Below are 20,671 nucleotides of genomic sequence, written 5' to 3'. Positions count from 1 at the left end.
CTGGAGTGTATGCCCCATAGACTTCTCCCGTTCCTCACCCGAAGGGAGGCCTCAAGCCCAGAGGAGAACTCCTACCAGGGTCCCATACTCTGCCCACCTCCCACCTAGCCTCCCTGCTCTCTATCACTGCTTCTGATCCCATGGGGGCTGGAAGTCATCTGCAGGACTATAAGGAGGTGCAGGGGATTGGCCTTGTTGACCTGTAACCCCACTGGTCACCACAGCCCCCCTCCCCTGCAGAGAGTGAAAAAAGGCCTCGAAATGGGAGTAGATGAGTGTGTGGGTTGGGACAGTGAGGGGGGAAAAGGAATTTGGGGCTCTAAGTTGGCTTTGTGTCACATCTGGGCAATAGACTATGCTTGGGCAACAGGGAGCCATAGACGGCATTAGAGCCAGAGGAGTAATACAGTCAGACAGTTTCCAGGTTTTGGACCATCTTTTGGAAGGGTGGGTCAGGGCTGGGAGATGAAGTGGGCTTCCTGTGTCCCATCAGCCTGTCTGTTCCCTGGAGGTGAGATAGGGAGCTGGAGTCTCTGACCACACTGGGTGGCCTTTTCCCCCACTCTGCAGGTTGGGATAGACTTCACAGCCTCCAATGGAAATCCCCTCGACCCTTCCTCTTTGCACTATATCAACCCCATGGGCACCAATGAGTATTTGTCAGCCATCTGGGCTGTTGGGCAGATCATTCAGGACTATGACAGGTAAGCTTGGGGAGGGACTCTGACTAGTCAGCTTGGGCTCCATCCATCCTGGGAAGTTCAGCTTTTCAAAGCTAGAAGGGACCCAGAGATCATCAAACCTAGGAATGAGTAGCATAGGACATGCAAGCAGTTACCCGTGCATACCTGTGGCAGACATTGCTAATCAACTGCTGATCTCTGACTTACTGAGCCCAGATCCATACTGAGATCCTTCTCCACACGGTACACTGAGTAAGAAAATGAGTCAGGATAGAAAATGAAATTTGTTTGCTATTGCTGCAACCTCCACTGTTAGAGCTGGGGGAAAACAGGCCTAGGATGTAGATAGAGAATTTATCCAAAGTCACCCAGATCAAGGAACTGGAAGCCAGACATTTTGATTCCTGTACCCGCCACCTAATGGTCTAACAGTCTCACTCCTGTTGGGAACTTCAGAGGAGCAGCCAGCATGTGTGGGTCCTCTTCCCATGACGACGCTTCCTGGAGATCTTTGGGTGGGGTGGGGACAGTGGAGAGTCAAGGAAAGCTGTGTAGAGGGTGTGGCCACCAACAGGCTGGGCCAGATGCAAAGTCAAGAGGGCCTTGGAGGATCCAGAAGTCACGTGAGGGTTGTGATGTCATTGTCACAGATGGTGCTTGTTCGGACCTCCAGATCAGAGTGCGGAATGACCAGGAGGACACATGGGGAGCAGGGGAGAAAGGAGCAGGTCCCACAAATTTGGTAGGAACAAGAGCAGGCTCAGGAATCCTGTGTGCACTTCAGCCTCCTTGAGAGAGGCAGCCTAAGGTGCAGCTTCTGACTCCCAGGGGGCTCAGGGCCTAAGGGGTGGCTGTGACCCCAGGCCACATTAAGAGAGGTACGGCATGCAGAGCAGGGGAGGTGGAAGTCCCCACCTGCGTGGTCAGGTGGAGGAGCCTGCAGTTGCTGCTCCAGAGACCCTTGTATCCAGCTACCCACTCAGCCCCTTTGCTGAGCCTTGTCATGGGCATTCAGGCGTTACTGGACACTTGCTCCACCCCTACCCCTCTTACCCTCTTCCCCATCTCAGGGAGAGGCACTACCACTCACTGAAAACCCTTCACTTCCTTTCTTTCCCTCATCTCCCCCATCATTCCTTCAGGAAATCCTTTCAAAATATGCTTGAATCCAGCCTCTTCTCCCACCCCTACTGCTACCAGCCTGTTTGAGCCACCATCACCTCCTGCCCAGAGCGGTTCAGTAACCTTCTCACTGGTCTTCCTGCTTCTGCCCTAGTCCCTGACAGTTTGTCCTCCACACAGCAGCCAGAGGATTCTTCAATAAATACATGTTGAATGAATGAACAAATGAGATACAGTCCCTGCCCTCAGGGAGATCCCATTCAAGGAGGAAGATAGGGAAGAAATCAGTGGGGTTCCAAGAGACCAGTTTACATGTGAGACAGGAGCTATGGGAGCACCAAAGAGAGAGGCATCCTGGGGTCTCAGGGAAACCCACAGAGAATGGGCCATTTGAATTGGGCCTTAGAGGATGAGTAGGAGTTTGCCACAGGGAACAGATTGGGAGAGGTAGTTCAAGAAGGGGTGCAGTAGGATTGAAGTTGGAGCGTGAAGATGCCCTGTGTGTTTTGGGAACAGTGAGTAGCCAGTGGCCAGGGCTGGGGGAGTGGGGAATGAGGGAGGGCAGGTAGAAAATGAGACTAGGCTCTTGGGCTAGATGATGAAGGGTCTTGAACGCCAAGCCAGTGTTCTCATTTTAGAATTTTTCCCAGCCATAAAAGGGACGTCAAGAAACAGCCAGTACATTTCACTTGCATCATGACTGTGGTTTAGTGATTGCCAAGGTCCCCATTTAAGAAGGATCTAGAAGCTGTACTCAGGCCCATGGTTAGGAGTGCTGTGTTTGATTAGCAATGTCTGCCATAGGTGTCGAGCCTTTTATTCACCAGATACCCAGAAGTGGGTTTGGGCTCAATAGATCATTCAAACAGAGCTTTTTCTAGAGGTGGTGAGCTTTTTCTTTTTGTCCGTGGAGGTATGCAAGGCAGAGTGGGCCCAGCCCTGGGTAGGGGGTTGGGAGGGTGAGCGTGGGTAGATGAGGCCCCTGTCTGGTTGTCTCACAGTATTTTTTTCTCCTTTCTCTGATTAGTGATAAGATGTTTCCAGCTCTTGGCTTTGGGGCGCAGTTACCCCCAGACTGGAAGGTAAGTGAAGCCAGACTGTTTTCCTTTTGGCTGAGATGGGATTTGCATGTATGGCCTCTCTGGGATCTGCTTTGGAAAGGTTGGGCTATGGCCCAGCTGCCCTGCCGTCTCTGCGTTTACCCCAAACCCACACGCATTTCTCAGCCTGAACCTCGTGCAGGCAGTGGGGCTAGAACAAGGAATAAGTTATGATATCTGTCCCCTGGTACCCCAGTCAGGTGGGGAAGATGCTAGATTTAGCAAATACAAATACAGGATACCCAGTTAAGTTTGAATTTCATATAAACAAGTTGTTTAAGTATGTCCTAAATATTGCCTGGGACATACTTAAACTAAAAAATTATCCATTATTTATCTGAAATTCAAATTTAACTGGGCATCCTGTATACTGTCTGGCAGCCCTAAAGACAGGCAGTGTCATCAGTGCTGAACGGGGCAGCAGTCCCTAGAGGAGGGCCCCAACCTGGCCTGGGGGTATCAGGAAGGCTTCCTGGAGGAGGTCAGGTCTAAGCCAAGAGGGTAAAGGAGAGTAGGAGTTCGCAGAGTGACGTGAGGTGGTGACGTGGCAGGTAGAGTTCAGGGCAGAGAGAATAGCCTGTGCAAAGTCTGGGAGGCAGAGGGAGCAGGGTGGTTGGAAGAACTGAAAGAAGGTGGGCGTGATGAACTCTCCATGAAAGATGGGCGGGATGGGGAGAGATGTGGCTGGAGAGGTGGGGAGCCAGCCGTGCAGCAAGCAATGGGTGTGTCTACATGGGGTGTTATTGGCATTTTTGAAGGCTCACTCTGGCTGCTGAGTGGGGACTGGCTGGGGTGATGGTGGGCAAGATGGAGGAATGGAGAGAAGGGACAATGTCCATTACAGGTGAAAAAACAGAGGCTCAATGACTTGTCCAAGGTTACGTTCAAAACAGGGAGCCTGAATTCCATCTGGGCAGGTGGACTCCCATGTCTGTTCTCAGAATGTGCTACCCTTCTGATGAGAAGCCTGGGGCTGTGGGCATAGAGGACTCCTAAATCTACATGTATGTCAGCCAGCGGCCCCTCTTGTCTGCCCTGCTGTACTACATGCTGTTTCCAGAGTGAGCGTTCCCCTCACATCCTCTCCGGAGAGGGCAGTTTTCACCTAGAATTTCAGGGAGTGGCTCTGTGGCCTGCTGGCCATTGTATGGTAGGGGGCAGGACCCTGTGGGACCACAGCTGGGCCTCTGGGCAGACACGGTGATGCCACTGGGGGCAGGGCGGGCTGGTGCAGCCAGGCCCAGCACTATCGTTGCTAGGACACCAGCCAGCTTCCAAAGAACTCTGGCTGAATGAGATGTTTTCTTGTGCAAAAGCCTCCTTGGAAATGTCACAGGGCAATTCTGGGGAGGCTGGGGCTTGGCCAGGCTGGAGTGCCCGGTGGTGCCAGGAGGGATGCTGGAACGAGGCTTGGAAAGGGCAGATGTTCTATCCCACCTCCCCCTGCTGCTGGAGCTGGCCAGACCTGGCCCCTCACCTTCCCTCTCATTCTAACTCACCTTGCCGTGCCACATGAACCTTCTTCTGTTCGTTCCTACCTCAGGGTCTTTGCATGTGGTCTTCCCCTGGCCTTTTGCCCCCTTTCACTGACTTCCCATTGCTGCTGCTTAGCTGAGAGATCATTTCCTCTAGAAGGACTACCTTGAGCGTGCGCACGTGGGGCCCCTCCTCCCTGCCTCGGAACTTTGTGGTCACTTTGTATGTGTTGATTTGCTCATTGTCTCAGGGAGGGCACTTGGTCTCCTTCTTGCTGTGTCTGGCTCCAGGCATGCAGTACGTGATTGTTGACAGTAAATTTGGGGCCCAGGGGCCTGAGCAGGCAGAGGTGTTGTTTCTCTGAGTGTGGAAAGTTGGAAGGAGCGTGCCACTCAGCTGCCTGCCCTCAGGACCTCAGTCCCTCCCTGGGCCTGGTCCAGGTGAGCCCCAAGAGGACCCCTGACCTGGGTAGTGGCTGAGGGACTCAGGAAACATTGGCCTTTCAAAATGAGCCAGAGTTAGTCAGATGAAGAGAGGGATCAGGCTGAAGGACAGGCCTGCACAAGGTCTGGGGTGGAGAGGAGCACAGTTTATGACTCTCCCCACTTTATAGATGGGAAAACTGAGGCTCAGAGAGGATGGTCACTCTGAGATCCCTTCGACTCTCTCCATGCCACCATCTACTGCCCTGCCAGGACCAGAGGGAACAGCCTCTTAAGTAACTCAAGACCATGGGCTGGGCCTGGCCAGGTGGGGTGAACGGGACCATTGATCGTCAGAAGGCAGCAGGGAGTCCCAGGGCAAAGACCTGTGGCTGGCCAGTCCCCAGGGGCCCCTAATCGGCTTGGGGTGGCCTCCAGGAAGCTTGTCGTGTTTGCTGGCATTTCTCGGGCAAACTAGGGCAGCAAGTGTGGGAGGGGGCTGGGCTGCTACAGACAACGTGAACTCCTGTCCCCCAGATCTGGTCCCGGCTCTGCTGTGGCTCACTCGTGTGACCTGGGCATTCCTTGGCCCCCTCTGAACCTCAGTTTTTCCACCTGTGAAGTGGAGCTGCTGGGTGGAGTAGATGACTTGGGAGGCCTCCAGGGTAGATGGGTAACCTCCCACAGCCCCACCCACTTGACCACCAGGCCCCACTCTCCCCTTAATAGAGGAAAAAAAATGGAGAAGTTAGAATCTGGGTGGCTGAGAAAACAGAATATTAATCCATCCCTATTAGGAGGGGGCTTTTCCCCCTTGGTCTATAAAATCTCCTAAAATCTGATTTTGCAGGAAGTTGTTGGCCCAAGGGAGGCCTGTTTCCCTGGCAACCATTTTCCTCTCTCAGCCCCCTCTGTACAAGCCCCCCTCTTAGTCACTATAGAGGCTCATGAAGTTTCCATGGCAACAAGGACCTCCAGCCCCCACACCTGGAGGCTGGGCTGGGGACAGGTTGAAGAGGGCCCCTGGGCAGGAACAGGGCCCAAGAGGGGCATCAGGGAAATGGCTCCATGTCAAGCACTTAGGGCTGAGGGAGCAAAGAACAGAAAAGCCCATTCCCCTGAACAGGTAGGGGTCTTCTCCTCAGGCTGCCAGGCACAGGGCAGTGATGGGGTGAATTCCTCTGCTGAATCCTTCCCGTCTTGGCCCAGGAGGGCTCCCCAAGGTCAGCGGCCCAACCCCTTTTACCAGGTTTGAGGGACCTGGGCCTCAGGTCTGTTCTTCTGTGTGGCCTCAGCACCTGACTTCCCCTCTCTGGGCCTCAGTCAGTTTACTTGTAAAATGCGGATGTCGGGCTCGGTAGGGCCTCCCAGCACCCCTCTGCAGTGTCTCGGAGCTAAAGCGTCTGCCTGGGATTTGCGCCTGGACTGGAGCGCTCCTCCAGCCTCCGAGGGTGGGGGTCCCTCCCCCCTGGACATCTCTTGACCCTCCCATTTAAACTCCTCAGGAGAGGAACACCTTCTTGGGTTAGTGGGTTTATGGATTGTGAGCTCAGGAGGCAGCCTGATTTCAGTTCTAGTCCCAACTCTCCCCTTCAGTAAATGGGGGAACATTCTGGTCCATTCTGTCTTGGTTTTACATCAGAAAAAGGGAGTAATACCAGGCCTTTGTCCGTTGGATTGTTGCAAGGAAGGAGTGAGGGGATGCTAGCAAAGCCCTGAACGTAGACTGTGGCACACGGTTCACAGGGAAGGGGCCGAGTGGGGGTTTTGACGGAGGCAGCAGGGGAGGGAGGGAGGATGGTCCTACCATCTGAGCTCTGGCCTCTCCTGAGGCCCTGGGTTCTGCAGCCACTGAAGTCTGACACACAGTCCGGAATGGGGTCTAGTTATCAGTCCTTCTGTAGGCCAGCGGCATCCAGGAGTGTGCAGGGTCAGCCTCTGATGATGCCCCCGGGCTAGGGGCTGGGTCTGTAGGAACTGGGACAGGGCTCTCTATTCCCTGCCCTTCTGGCCCCATTATGCTTCCTGATCCCCCAGTCCAGCTGTAAGTGGGTTGTCAGCTAAGCCCCAGTTTGGCTCGCTGGCATAAGGGGGGCTCCCTTCCAAGCACTCGTGCTTATTAGTAGGATGGGGGAAAGCACTCAAAGCCTGAAGAAGTGGAACTCTAGTTATAGCCCCACCACAGTGAAAGCAGGTGATGAGGGAGCACTCCAACTGCTCCTTGAACCCGCCACCCTCAGATGCATCTCCACCCTACTCAAGGACTCTTTCTTTTCCCCCTGGCTGCTTTGGGTCTTCGTTGCCGCCTGTGGGCTTTCTCTAGTTGCGGTGAGTGGGGACTACTCTTTGTTGCAGTGCGCATGCTTCTCGTTGCAGTGGCTTCTCTTGTTGAGCTCTAGGCGCGCGGGCTTCAGTAGTTGTGGCACGTGGGCTCAATAGTTGTGGCTTTCGGGCTCTAGAGCGCAGGCTCAGTAGTTGTGGCTCAGGGGCTTAGTTGCTCCGAGGAATGTGGGATCTTCCCGGACCAGGGCTTGAACCCGAGTCCCCTGCATTGGCAGGCGGATTCTCAACCACCGCACCACCAGGGAAGTCCCTAGGGACTCTTATAGTGGGGGCGAGGAGGCATAGACAGCCCTGACCCCCCGGAAGAGATTGGGGTGGTGTGGAAGTTTCTGTTTCTTCTGTTACTAAGTGAGGGTGGTTAGGCCTCTCTGTGGGTCAGACCCAGCAGTGGAGGTGAAAGCAGATGCAGGGGTATCAGTAGCCTTGACCTGGGGTCAGGGTGGCAAAGAGCCAGGTTCCCTCAGAGGGAGCCTTGCCTGGCAGCAGGTGGGCCTGGGCCCAGGTTTGGGCCAGGAGGCTTTCAGCTCATCATTTTCTCTGCATTTCAGGTCTCCCATGAGTTTGCCATCAACTTTAACCCCACCAACCCCTTCTGCTCAGGTGAGTGTCAAGCCCACCTGCATCTGCCCTGGGTTTACGCCAGGCCTGGCCATCTCCCTGGGCAGATGCGGGGCAGGAGTAGTGGTTTTTGTTCTTTTCTCTCCCCTCCCCTTGCACTTGCTCAGTGTGGCAGATGGGGAGAAGCTGGAATTTGGAGTCAGGTGGCCCTGGATTCAAGGCCAGCTGCTGCCCTTTTCTGGCTGTGTGACCTCGGAGAGATCACTGCACCCCACTGGGCCTCTGCCTCCTCACCTCCCTCAAGGAGGTGTGATACGAGGGTAGCTCACCTCACTGGGTGGTCAGGTGAGAATTAAGGGAAGTGCTGACAGAAAGCCCTGTGTAGACCAGGAGGAGGTGAGAGCAGCAAATTACACACCTGCCTCTCACCTCCCTTCTGCCCTCACTGGGAGGGCCCATTCTTGTCCTGCCCCACCGTTTCCCCACCTTCCACAGGGAGCCTTGGCACCTAAGGATTGAGCATGGCCTGGGCGGGGGTGCTGGGCAAGAGGGAGGGGCAGGCAGCGTAAGTGGTGTCTGTGCTCTCCCTGCCCCAGGCTTAAGAGGACTTCTGAGCCTCCCAGAGTCAGTTAAGAAACAGTGAAAGAGAAGGGGCTCCCAGGTGGGTATGGAAGAGGGTGGTTCCTGACACCATGAGAGCTTTCAGCCTAGGACTTGCCTTGGGCGTAGCATCTACCTTCCCTGGGAATCCCTGAAGCTGGGTCAGGTTTGTACTTGGAAGGGAAATGCATCAAGTCACCACGATGGGGATGATGCTGTAACTCAGAAGCCATGGGCCTCTGTTGGCTGAAAGCGTGGCCCTGTCCTCCTGCTGGGGCCTGTCTGGTTTGGAGTAGGTCTGCCGAGATGTTTTATCCAAGTTCAGATTGGTCAACCTCATCTCTGGCCAGAGGCCTTCTGGACAGGACAGCAGAGCAGGGGGGTATTCTTAGCCTTGTAATGGTGGCTATTTACAGAGCACCTACTGTCTGCAGAGCTGTGCAAGCATCTCAGTTCCCCCAGCAACCCTGAGAAGCCATAGCGTGTCCAGAATGGACCTCCAGGTGGCTCCCTGTGACCCCAAAGTGTCACCGCAGGTTCTGCCTGTGCCTTCGCTGGGAGGAGCCTGCTGGACACCCTCCTGCCAGCTTCCCGAGGGTGTAGATTACTAGTCTCCTTGACAGACAAGGAAACAGGTTTAAATAACTTCCCCCAGATCCCACAGCTAAGAAGTGGCAAAGGCAGGAATTGGAACTAAGGTCAGACTCCACGTTCAGGGCTCTTTACACCACTCTGGCCCTGCCCTCCGGAGCTTCCAGTACCACAGGGCCCAGACTGGCCACGGCAGGGGGCATTTGGGGTGGGCAGCAATTGGGATGAGAGTGGGTGCAGGGTCAGGGAGGACCTGGCTGATCCAGAGTCTTCTCCCCGAGGCAGGCGTGGACGGCATCGCCCAGGCATATTCGGCTTGCCTGCCCCACATCCGCTTCTACGGTCCCACCAATTTCTCTCCTATCGTCAACCACGTGGCCCGGTTTGCGGCCCAAGCCACGCAGCAGCAGACAGCCATGGTGAGTAGGTGATCACTGGCGTGGACGTGCAGGATAGGGCTGGCACAGGCTGGGCCTTCCCTGCCAGATGGAGGTCTGTCCTTCCTACCCTACCCACCCGTGGGGCTGGCTGGCGAGCTGGATGTTCTGCCTCCCCTTGTTCTAAAATCCTAGGTGAGCCCCGGCCTCTCCACCTTAGTTTACTAGCAGGGATGGGAAGGGGGTTGGAAGCAGCTCAACTTGACTGGTTCTGGATTCCTGGAGCACAGACTCCAGGACAGACAGCAATTCCATCCGTTCGGTGCTTAGTAGGAAATAGGGGCTGTGATTAATGGGAAGTGCCTCCAGGCAGAGGGAAACCCGGAGACTGTAGTCCCTGCAGCCCTCAGGCTGACCCTCTGGGCCACCTAGTTCCCATTAGAGCAGCCGCCACCTCACGCTGAAGGGTTTGGAACCGTCTGGCCCGGGTCCGGCGCTCAGTGACGAGGCTCAAGCCTGAGGCTGCCAGGGCTGCTGTGTGGCATCTGGAATATATGGCAAACGGCCATCCTGGGCAGCTGCATCCCAGGTCCTCTCCCTGCACCTAGCTCCAGGCCCAGTGCTGGAGTCACCAAGGGTCACCTTGCCCACCTCGCCTGCCATCCACCAGCCCCTGCCCCAGGGCTACTGCCCCGAGGAGCTGAGCCAAGTCTGGGAACCCAGCACCCAGCCCTAGGGTGGTGGAGCCTGGGCTGGGACGTGGGTCCAACTCCCACCTGACCAGGCCCCCGAGCCACCGCCACAGCCTCTGCCCCTGTGCGGGCTTCCTCCTCCCCTGGAAGGAAAGGGTTGCTGCACAAGTGCTGAAGTCCTTTCCTGACTGTCCTTTTCACTCTGCCTCCAAAATACTATCCTCAGCTCGCTCGCTTCCCCATTACCACGGCCACTGTCATCTCTCATTGGACACCACGGCCGTCCCCTCACCCCTCTTGCCCCTCCTATCCATGCTCCTGCTAGAGGGTCCTTTAACTGTGCACATCAGATCCTACCCCCTCCTGGCCTCTCCTTCCCGCAACCCCACACCCCTTCCTTTACTTGTGACCATTCCACCACTGACCTTGTTCCTATTCCTCAAAGACACCAAGCTTGTCTCCCAGCAGATCCTTTGTTCTGCCGTCTCTTCTGCTTGGAGGTTCTTCTCTTCTCTCTCTCCCTGGCTTGCTCTGTCCCATCCCTCAGTGTCCCTCAAACGCCACCTCCCTGCAGACTTCCTTGCCCACCCACCTGAAACCTATCTCCTGCCTTCTGTTTATTCCCGTCTGGACTCTGATGACGGTGGCAACATCTCCTTCACATACTCCACGTTTCTGTCTACTGGGTGTCTCCCTGGTTGGCCTCTCAGCCCCACAGTGTTGTCCGTCATCTACTTGGTGGCCTATGCTGTGGCAGACGCTCGTGTTCTGGGAACGGATGGATTTAAGTTGGCCCCTTTTGTGTGCTGTGCACTGTGCGAGGAGCTGGGAGGAGGTGACTCAGCCAGGGCCTCTCAGAAGGAAAGGAACCTGGTCCCATTGGGACTGCCCAGAGGAGGGAGGCACCTGCTCAGTCACTGAGGTAGAGGTTGCCTTCCCGAAGATGGAGGCAAAGATAAAAGAAGGGGAGGTTATGAGAAAGAGAGGAGGACACCAGGGCCAGCCTGGGGAGGGCAGGACAGCAGTATGTGTGGTCTGTCTGGGAGGCAGCAGAGGGTCTGTGGGAAAGGGGGTCCTGGGGTCAGCCTGCCAGGGTTTGAATCCAGCCCCTGCCCATCCCTCACTGGGTGACCTGGGTAAACTTACTCTCTCTGAGCCTTGTTTGTACCATAGGAATACTAATAGGACCTACCTTAAGGAGGTGGTGTTAGGATTAAATGTGATAACACAACAGCTCGCACCCAAAGAGACCTGAGGATGAGGAAGGACAGGTGGCAGAGCATTCTGGGAAGAGCCCCCCCCAGGCAGAGGGGATGGCAGATGCTAGGGATGGAGGTCAGTGCACGATGTCAGACTGAAGATGGTCCTGGTCGTTTCTGCTTCAGGGAGCGACTTGCTCTAGTCCTGGTCTTGGTGATGGCAGCTGAGGGCCTGAGACAAGTCCCTTCCTGCCCTGAGCCTATTTCCTTTATGAACTGGGACAAGTGGGGAGGACCTGGGAGTGGCGTTTTTAAATTCCTGGGGTGCTGGGCTAGAGCTGGATGGAGGGGGCAGAGTGAGGGGCAGCCCCTCAGCTTGCACACCCTTTGGATGCCTAAGCCAGCCAGGCCATTGTCCCGCCCAGACTTATCTGCCTGAACCAGCTTTCAGAGGGATGGAAGAAAGGCCTGCATTCTTGTTTAAGGGAAAAAAAAGGGACGGAGCAGGAATGAAGGCCAGTGTTCCTCTCAGGCTCTTTCACCTGCCAGGCAGGGGCAGGACTGGGCAGGAGATGAGGTCCTGGGGAGAAGGGGCCTGTGTCTGCTGGATCCTAGGGGAGGGGCTTGGGCCCTGGGGGCCACCAGGAAGGTGTCTTTGCATTCTGGGGAACAGCTGCTGAGGGCCCTCCAGAGGGAAGAACTGGGCCCTTTCTGTGAACAAGTCCTAATCCTCACAGTACCCCAGCCGCTTTCATCATGACCAGGTCCTCCCAACCTGAGGAGGCAGCCTTCCCTGGCTCCCTCACACTGGGGAAGCGCTGTTACCCACCCCAGCTGTGTGACTTTGGGCCAGCATCTCTGGGCTGCAGGAGGCGAGCCAGGGGTCTCTACTAGCCTCTCCTACTCTGATGTCCAAGAAGATACAGATAATTCTCTACCTCCTGCCTTTACTCCGTCCATCTCACCGTGCACTGAAGGTGGGGATGCCTCAAGGTTTGGAGGCCCATCGACCTGGTTCAGACCCCAGCTCCCGCACTTCCTGACTGTGTGACCCAGAGCAGGTTGCTTATTAAGCTCTCTGAACTTCAGTTTTCTCACCTGTACAATGAGGATGATGGAACAGTACCTGCCTAATAGAAGCATTGCAAGGATTCAACCAGCTCGGCATCCAAATTGCTCAGCACAGCGCCTGGCACACAATAGCACCTAATAAACGTGAGCAGATGAATCTTCTTAGGACACCTCTTGGGCCGGCATTTGGTGATGCTGAGCCCATGTAGGCCTAAGGCAAAAGGAAATAATTTGTGCATTACCTGATGCTTTCATACAGCTGCTTGTGTGGCTTCATCCTCCCTGTCCCCCACACACGAACATGCATGCACACCCACGCACAGGAAATCAAGAGCAGATGGTGGAAGCATCTCTCTAGGCAGGCCTGTGTTCTCCCATTCATTCACACAGCTCATCTCTACCGCGTATGTTTCTCTGCAGCACTGGGGAGACCATGATGCGCAAGCCATAGCCTCTGCCCTTCCAGGGCCTGTGGTCTTGTGGGGAGCCAGGCCAGAACAGCAGCTGTGATGCCAGCCAATTAAAACTGTGATGACAGAATTATAGGATTATGAAGGTGGCATCTAACCCAGACAGAGGGCTCAGGGCCGGCTTCCTGAAAAAGTGATGTCCAAGCTGAGACTTGGAGGATGCTTAAGAGTTAGTCTCATAAAGGGTGTGTATGTGTGTGCGTGTGCATGTGTGGAGTGTCCCGGGCAGAGGGAACAGCATAGGCAAAAGCTTGGAGGCATGGTGTGTGGTGTAACTAAGGGAAGGAGTGTGATATAAGAGGGGTGGGTGGGGGTGGATGAGGTTGAGAAGGTAGGCCAGCTCCCACAAATGCCTTTGAAGCCAGTAAGGAATCTGGATTTTCTCTTAAGGGCAGTGGGGAGTCACTGAAAGGTATTAAGAGGTTTGGGTGGTACCAGGGGACTCCTACTGTGGGGCCTCATCCTTCCCTCTGCTCTGACCCATGTGACTTGGGCCTTCCCAACCACTGATGGTTGGCTACCTAGGCACCTGGTGCCATAGTGGAGGGGGAACTGGGAAGCAGCCAGCACCCTGGAAATTTCCCTCCACTCCCCAAGGCCCTCAGCAGCCAACTTCTCAGAAATAAGCTAGGGATGAGTGCAGCTTCCCCGGACTCTGCCTGGAACTGTTGTGGTCAAGTCAGTTTCTTATAAATCAAATCACATGTTAAATGCATTAGGGGAAGTGGCTATTTACAGCCCTGGAAGCCTGAAGAACCTCTTGGGTAAATGCTAGAGATACTCTGTCCTTGAAATGTGTTGGAAATTTGGGGTTTGGGTTCGACCTGTCAGCAGTTGGCTATGTTTATGGAGCCAGCACAGGGTGCCAGGCCCCTGAGATGCAGAGGTGTGAGGGGAGGGGCTGCCCTGAGGAGCTCTAAGGGCATAGGGGGAGAGGAGTATCCAGAGAAGCCTGCCCCAAGGGGTAATCGCTGGCAGCGAAAGCAGAGCTCAGGGCTTGGGGGAGCCCTCACATCCACTCGGGATGGAGGAGTAGACGCTTAGAGAGGTCCTGGAGCTGTGGCTGGGGAGGGTACGCCAGGCAGAAGAAAGTAAACCAGGAAAGGCATGGAGGTGGGAAAGCTTAGGGTAGGGTAGACCAGGGCTATGCATGGGGACAGCAGAGGTTCTTCCCACCTCCTCCTGCCTGATTCCACCCTTCTTTCTCCCCTTCCACAGCACCCCCCCCCACCACCTCCCCTCTGTCTTGGGGATGGGATCTTGGACCCCTAGGGTTGCAGTAGACCTTAGAGGCTACTGGACAACCTCATTTTTGGCTGGGATGGGCATGAAGCCTAGGACTTGTCAGTGGCACTTTGCTTCTCCCTGCCAGGCCCCACTATTGGAGAGAGAGCTACTGGCCACTGCTGCCATTGTGGAAAGAGCCCTAACTTTGGAGTTAAGGCTTGGGCTTGAATCTCAGCTGTGCCATTCCTGGCTGTGAGTCCTTGAGCAAGTCACTGAACCTCTCTCAGCCTAAGCCTGTCTCCCCAACCTCCGAAAGGAGAATCCCAGCATGAGGATGACACGGAGCATGTGTAGTCACCACCACCGTGACTCACCTTTTCAGTTGGTGCCTACTGTTCTGCAGGAACCCAGGCCATGGGGAAGAAGGCTCCAAGGCTGTGAGGGAGGCCTCAGCCTGCGTGCTCCAAGTCTCCTAATGTAGACACGTGGCTGGTGGAAAGGGAAAGCCGAGAGGGCCATGTGGGGAGGAGGGTGGGAGACAGCCATCGGAGCTGGAGGGGGCTTGGAGACCAGTCCCACCCCGAGTGGTGAGGCCTGTCACCCAAGGCCAAGTATTCTTTTCTGTCCTCATTGCTAGGCCTCTCAATGCCTTCTTCCCTCCTGCCAGCCTAGGTGCCCCAGAAATACTGCCATGGACTATTTTTGGTGGGATGGAAATGGGGTTAGAGGGCCACTTAGGGAAGGGGTGCTGGCTAGAATGATGGTGGGCTATGAGGGGACAAGGGTCTGGATGAGCTTATGAGGTGCCCCCCTCAACCCCAGGAATGGGGACTGGCAGCAGCAGCCCTCCACTACAGGAATTCGGGCTGCCATCTCCATAGCAACAGGTATCCATCCCCAGCCAAGCTTTCGGCCTCTTAAAGGTACTGTTCAGGAGGAGTTGGACTACTGCTGTCGAGGGTTGGGGGTTAGGATGGTGGCATTCGTACCTCCACACGGTTCATTCCTTTCAGGTTGTGCTTGGGGGATAGGCAGGAGAGCTAGGCATCCTAGATGGCTGAACGTGTGGTCTCTGTATGTTTCCCAGGAGCAAACGGCTTTGCTGGGTGAGAAGGTGGCCAAATGATGACTTGGGGGCTAGCTTGGTTCTGCCCTTTTTAGCTCCATGACCTTGACTAGTCTGGGTCCCCGTTTCCTCTCCTGAGAATCAGAAGGGTCAGAAGAGAAGGCAGAAGCCCCAAACAGAGAACATTAGGGCCACAAGGGCTTTTCTGTTCATCTTATGTATGGAGAAAACTGAGTTCCCCAAAAGGGGCCAGAGGATGCTAAGCACAGAGCCGAGTTGAAAATGAGGTCTTAGGCAGCTAGGAATGCTGGGGCTTCTGCCCACAGATCATCCAGTGAGATTTCCTGAACTTCATTCACTCACTCCCCACCTCCACAGTCTATGCTATGGCCACCTGTCACCTACACTAATTATTCATATTTTTTTCATATAAATAATTTTATAAAGAAACTATAACCCACTCTAAGGGAAAAGTTACTTACCACTTGCCATAGAGAGTAACAATAAAAATAAATACACCAGGCTGCAGAGTGGTATCAAAGTCTACCTAGAGACTGCTGTCCCTGGAGCTCTGAGCTTCCTGCCTTTTCTCTCTTTTTTTTAATAAAGAAGGTTAGCAAGAGGGACACACAAGCACCAAACTGAGACTGCCTCCTGGGTGCAGTTTGTAGAATTCAAAGACCACTGCAAAACCAATACCCTGGGCTTCCCTGGTGGCGTAGTGTTTGAGAATCTGCCTGCTAATGCAGGGGACACGGGTTCGAGCCCTGGTCCGGGAAGACCCCATATGCCATGGAGCAGCTGGGCCCGTGAGCCACAATTACTGAACTTGCGCATCTGGAGCCTGTGCTCTGCAACGAGAGAGGCCGCGACAGTGAGAGGCCCGCACACCGCGATGAAGAGTGGCCCCCGCTCGCTGCAACTAGAGAAAGCTCTCGCACAGAAACGAAGACCCAACACAGCAAAAATAAATAAGTAAATAAACTCCTAGCCCCAACATCATCTTAAAAAAAAAAAAAAAACCAATACCCTTTCCACTGTGACTGATGCTGTGTCTGGGGTGTGCCTCCAGGTCTGCTTGTTGCCAGCAGAGTCCCACAATCCCAGAAGCACTGACCTAGATGATCTGCTTAGCTCCTGCAAGGGGTCTCTGAGGCCGGCTGTGCTAATGGGGAACGAGCAGCATCACAGGTGTTCACGTGAAGGTGGGGCAGAGAAGGGGAGGCTGCTCCCAGAATCCACAAGCCAGAATGCATATTCCTCACCAGCCGTAGGCCTCACTCTGCCACAGATGCAGCTGTCGATTACCGAGCCAGCGTGGTCTCTTTGAGAGGTGCAGGAATTCCCACTTTGCAGACGAAGAAACTGAGGCACGGCGAGTTGAGTCAGTTGCCCAGAGTCCCACGGTGTAGCCACTGTCAGAGCCAGGCCTGGAGTCTGGGGCTCTCAAACCCCCAAGCTGGGGAGTCTGACATTACACAGGGCAGGAGGAAGAGAGCAGTTTGTGCTTCCAGCTGTGACGGAGGAGAGGCCTACAGGGCCCAAGCACTGAGAGGTGGCTGCCTAGGGAGGTGGCTAGGGTTCAGCAACAGCTCGGGGAGACGAGCCACCTTCCTCCCAGGGGTCAGAGGGTTTGGGGAGATTGGGAAAGGACGGAGGGGAAGGGTGGCCAGGGGCCGAGGGCTGTGCTGAGCGCCTGTTGACCCCCTCCACAGCAATACTTCATCCTCCTTATCATCACGGACGGTGTCATCAGCGACATGGAGGAGACGCGGCACGCCGTGGTGCAGGCCTCCAAGCTCCCCATGTCCATCATCATCGTGGGCGTGGGTAACGCCGACTTCGCTGCCATGGAGTTCCTGGACGGGGACAACCGCACGCTGCGCTCCCACACAGGGGAGGAGGCAGCTCGCGATATCGTGCAGTTCGTGCCCTTTCGAGAATTCCGGAACGTGAGTGTGGGCCCGGGCTGGGGAGGAGGCGGTTACAGGACCCCAGCAACCGTAGTTAATAATCCAGAATGAAGGTGCTGGGATTGTCTGCCCAATCCTAGGCTCCTCTACCCTCAGCTCTGTTGACTACGTACCTCCTGAGAGCCTACTACCCGCCTGGCACCATGCAAGGCCCTGCCCCCAGGTGAGGCCATATGACAGTTGCATGAGCACTTGCTTCAGCAAGCTGACAGAACTCAAGGGAGTAATGCCCAGTCCAGACTGGGGCTCCAGGACAGGGGTTCCCGGAGGACCTGCCCTCTCAACCTGAATCAGAAGTCGGCGTCATCCATGCGGGGGAAAGCATTCCAGTAGAAAGAGATGAGAGTAAGGCCCAGAGGCGTGAGGGGCTTTCCAGGAAATCAAACCTCGCCAACCGCCTCGCTTCAGGTGGAAAACAGGGCCCATCTTAGGATGGCCTCCTCTCCCTGAGGGCCGCTCTAGGAGGAACTGGTGGCCTCCCTTGCTCCTGGAGGTGGCTCTGGTCCTATCTGCAGGTGACCCAGGTCTGCTTACAAGGAGGCTGGCATTAGCTTCCTGGTTGCTGTCCTTGCAGCTGGGCCCGCAGGCAGCCCCAGAGGGAGCAGTCTGTCAGATGCCAGCCTGGCGCCTAGCTTTCATTTGACCAGAGGCACACTGTATAGCCTTGGGCAAGTCCGTGACCTTTCCTCCTGGCCTCAGCTGCCTCAGCTGTAAGCCTCAGGGTGCTGTGGCTCAGGTCCTGGGAGCCAGTCCCAGCAAGAACTGGCCACTCCGATTTGTAACCACTGGTGCTCACATCTCTGCCCAGTACCCTCTGGGTTTGCCTGAGCTAGTTCAGTTCCTTCCTCTGGAACGTGAGCTTCCTGAGGACAAATGCTGGGTGTTGGCCACCCAGGCACTGCATGGACACTGAACGAGCTCCTGGTGTGCCCAGCCTGTGACTGGGTGCCGAGCAGTGAATCAGACAGTCACAACCCCTTCATACCCGCCAAGAAGGTGCTCAGGAAATGTTTGCCAGATGAGTAGGCCGTGCAGCTCACCTCCACCATCTCTTTCCCCCAAAAGCCTCCCATAGACAGATTCATCCTGAAACGTTACTCCTAGGCACCTCGAGTGCTCAGGTAAGAGCTGCACTTAATGTGAAGGAGAGCACTGCTAAGGGTGGGACTTCAGGCCTGGGCTGGGCTGAGGAACGCTAGTTTTAGACAGCTCTGGTCCTCTGCTCTGGTTTTGTCCTCCAGGGACACGTTCTATACCAGCTCCCTGGGCATGGTGCCCCTCACCACTTCATCCAGTGATCCTTTCTCTCTCCTCTCTCCACCCTACCCTGCAGGCGGCAAAAGAGACCTTGGCGAAAGCTGTGCTGGCAGAGCTGCCCCAACAAGTTGTTCAGTATTTCAAGCATAAAAACCTGCCCCCCACCAACTCGGAGCCCGCCTGAGTGCCAGCCCTCACCCAGCAGCAGCATGCCGGCTGGGCCTCCCACCCTCCCCAGGAACATGCACGCTCACCCTGCTTCCTTGTGGGTGGCCTTTTTTTTTTTTCTTTTAAACTGATCCACATTTTTATTTTCTACAACTGGACCTCCACACCCCCAACTTCCTGCAGCCCAGCTGGGCTTCCTTTATTGGAGTCGATTGATGATACTTCCAGGCCAAACCGGCTTCCTCTCCTCCTCTCCCCATCCTTGCCACTCTTAAGTATTGAATGTACTTTGTATAATTTTAGTGGAATTGTTATTAAAGAGAATAAAATTTTTACAATCATAACTGGCTTTTTCCAAGTAACTAGCTGCAGACTCAAAGGAATGTGTCCCCGGTGCATGCTGTGTGGTAGCCTGCACCCAATTCCTGCTCTGTTTTTTAATACTGTGATCGTGTTCTACTTGTTATACTCAGGGTAATAAAGGAGTTTCAGATGTCCCTGTGTCAGCTCCTTCCTCAGCTGGGACCTGATGGGCTCACTGATCTGGGAAAGGAAACATGAAAACCCCTTCCCCCCAGCAAGCCTGTGAAATTGGTATAATCACTTCTACTTGGGGACATGCATTCCACACAAACAGTAATGCAGCTGTTAAACTGGCACAGAATTTGGCACATCATACTTGCTCAATAAATATCTGTGGGGCAATGAAATGCACGGTCCCTCCCCAGCCTTCTAGGCCCCAGCAGAGCCCATGCTGGCCCAGCCAACAGCACACGGTGCCCCACCCTTCTTCCTCGTGGTCCACGCTGTCTTATATACCCCACTCCACCACAGCAGTGGCAGTCGCTGCCACCCATGTGCTCCTCCTGCAGGTCTCTCAGGCACTGGAGTACACCCTGTGGTCTGCAGCATGTGAAAGCCTCTTTGGCTTTAGGATGCTAAACAGGGCTGCTTCTGTCCCTGCTGCAGCAGCCGTTGGTTTCTATCACACACCCCACCCTGGGCTTGGGCCCAACCTCACGAAACCAGCTAGGTGACGCATCTCTGAAACCCCAGCCGTCTGGCCTGTTCCCTTCTCTCCTCCAAAGAACACATCTTTCTCTTTCGTCTACTTCCTCCTTAGAGCTCCAGTCAGCCCCTTTGCCACAGGCTCATGTGCAACCAACAACTCACATTCATATTAATAAGCACATTACAGGCATAATCTTGAACCTTTCCACCAGCGCCTGCCTGTGACCATTTCAGAGATGAGGAAACAAGCAGAGAGGCTAATTGAATCTATTAGAGGCAGAGCCAGAACTCAGCTCCATGTCTGGCCAACTCCACAGAGCCCACACTTGTTCCACTGCACTGAATGTCTTCCCGTGACTATGGGGGAGTCTTCTGCTCAACCTGCTGCTGACTTTGTCCTTCCCCTCCAATGAAACTGGGCAGTCAGACATCTCGACCTACTCTCCCAGGTCAGCAATTCTTACCAGTGGTCTGCTAGACCTGGCTGGTGCGCCAGGGAAGTTCCTAGCTCCAGGTGCCTGGTAAGCTCAGGAGTCGGTGTTTATCTGGTGGGAGCAAGCGAGGGACATCTGTATCCTAGGCTTCCAATCCTCTTCTGATTCCGTGGCCACCAAAAGCCAGCTGAAATATCCTCGAGGGACACCTTCACTTCTCCTGAGAGGGCTGCAGGACTGCAGGGAGCCATGATTTCCTCAGGGACCTTTGGGAAATCACAGCACAGAAGCCCAGAGGCCAGCTCGGCACTATGGGTAGAAACCCAGGACCAGCGCGTCTGCCTCCTCTGGTTCACACCCAGCCCTTGCTCAGGATAGCTGCAAGACTGCGTGATGGTTGAAATAACACCACGTGACTGCTTCCTTTACCCTCCCGTTTCGTAGCTGAAGTGTCTAGCTGGATGTCAGATCCAGGGAAGTTTGTATCCAACTCAGCCTGGGGGAATCTGTCAAGTTCTGATCGACCAGAGGCCTCTATAGTGGAACAGCCTTCTCCTCCCAGCCCCACATCCCCTCCTTAGCCCCTCAGGGGATGGGTGTATTGGGGCGACACCTGATGCAGACCTCTCCCTTACACCCCCCCATGGGAATAATTTACGAGATTGGTGAAGCTATGGAGACTGACATCTACTGGGCCGGGTTAAGGTAGACTCCCTGCCTTGCATCAGGGCCCATCATAAATGCTCCAACTCCTATGGACCACCTACCTCAGTGTGGTGCCGGCAGCCCCCACTTCACAGCTGCATGAGGGAGCAGACCCAGCCATCTTTC

The 20,671-nt window shown here is 55.0% G+C and overlaps 1 protein-coding gene across 1 annotated transcript in view; it reads left to right on the top strand.

Annotated features, from left to right (window-relative positions):
* The window catches only part of CPNE2 (copine 2), a 52,428-nt gene extending 33,574 nt beyond the window's left edge, over positions 1-18,854 (top strand). The window contains exons 11-16 of the mRNA XM_082862759.1: positions 571-704; positions 2,833-2,887; positions 7,695-7,746; positions 9,181-9,314; positions 16,713-16,949; positions 18,304-18,854. Of these exons, the coding sequence (XP_082718885.1) occupies positions 571-704; positions 2,833-2,887; positions 7,695-7,746; positions 9,181-9,314; positions 16,713-16,949; positions 18,304-18,411 (720 nt within the window). The 3' untranslated portion in view covers positions 18,412-18,854. The remainder of the gene's footprint in view (positions 1-570; positions 705-2,832; positions 2,888-7,694; positions 7,747-9,180; positions 9,315-16,712; positions 16,950-18,303) is intronic.
* Positions 18,855-20,671: the final 1,817 nt, after the last annotated feature.

This window comes from Leucopleurus acutus (assembly GCF_964270905.1).
Source record: "Leucopleurus acutus genome assembly, chromosome: 20".
Classification (NCBI taxonomy): domain Eukaryota; kingdom Metazoa; phylum Chordata; class Mammalia; order Artiodactyla; family Delphinidae; genus Leucopleurus; species Leucopleurus acutus.
The sequence above is the reverse complement of the archived record's forward strand: the minus strand, read 5'-3'. Positions and strand labels throughout refer to the sequence as shown.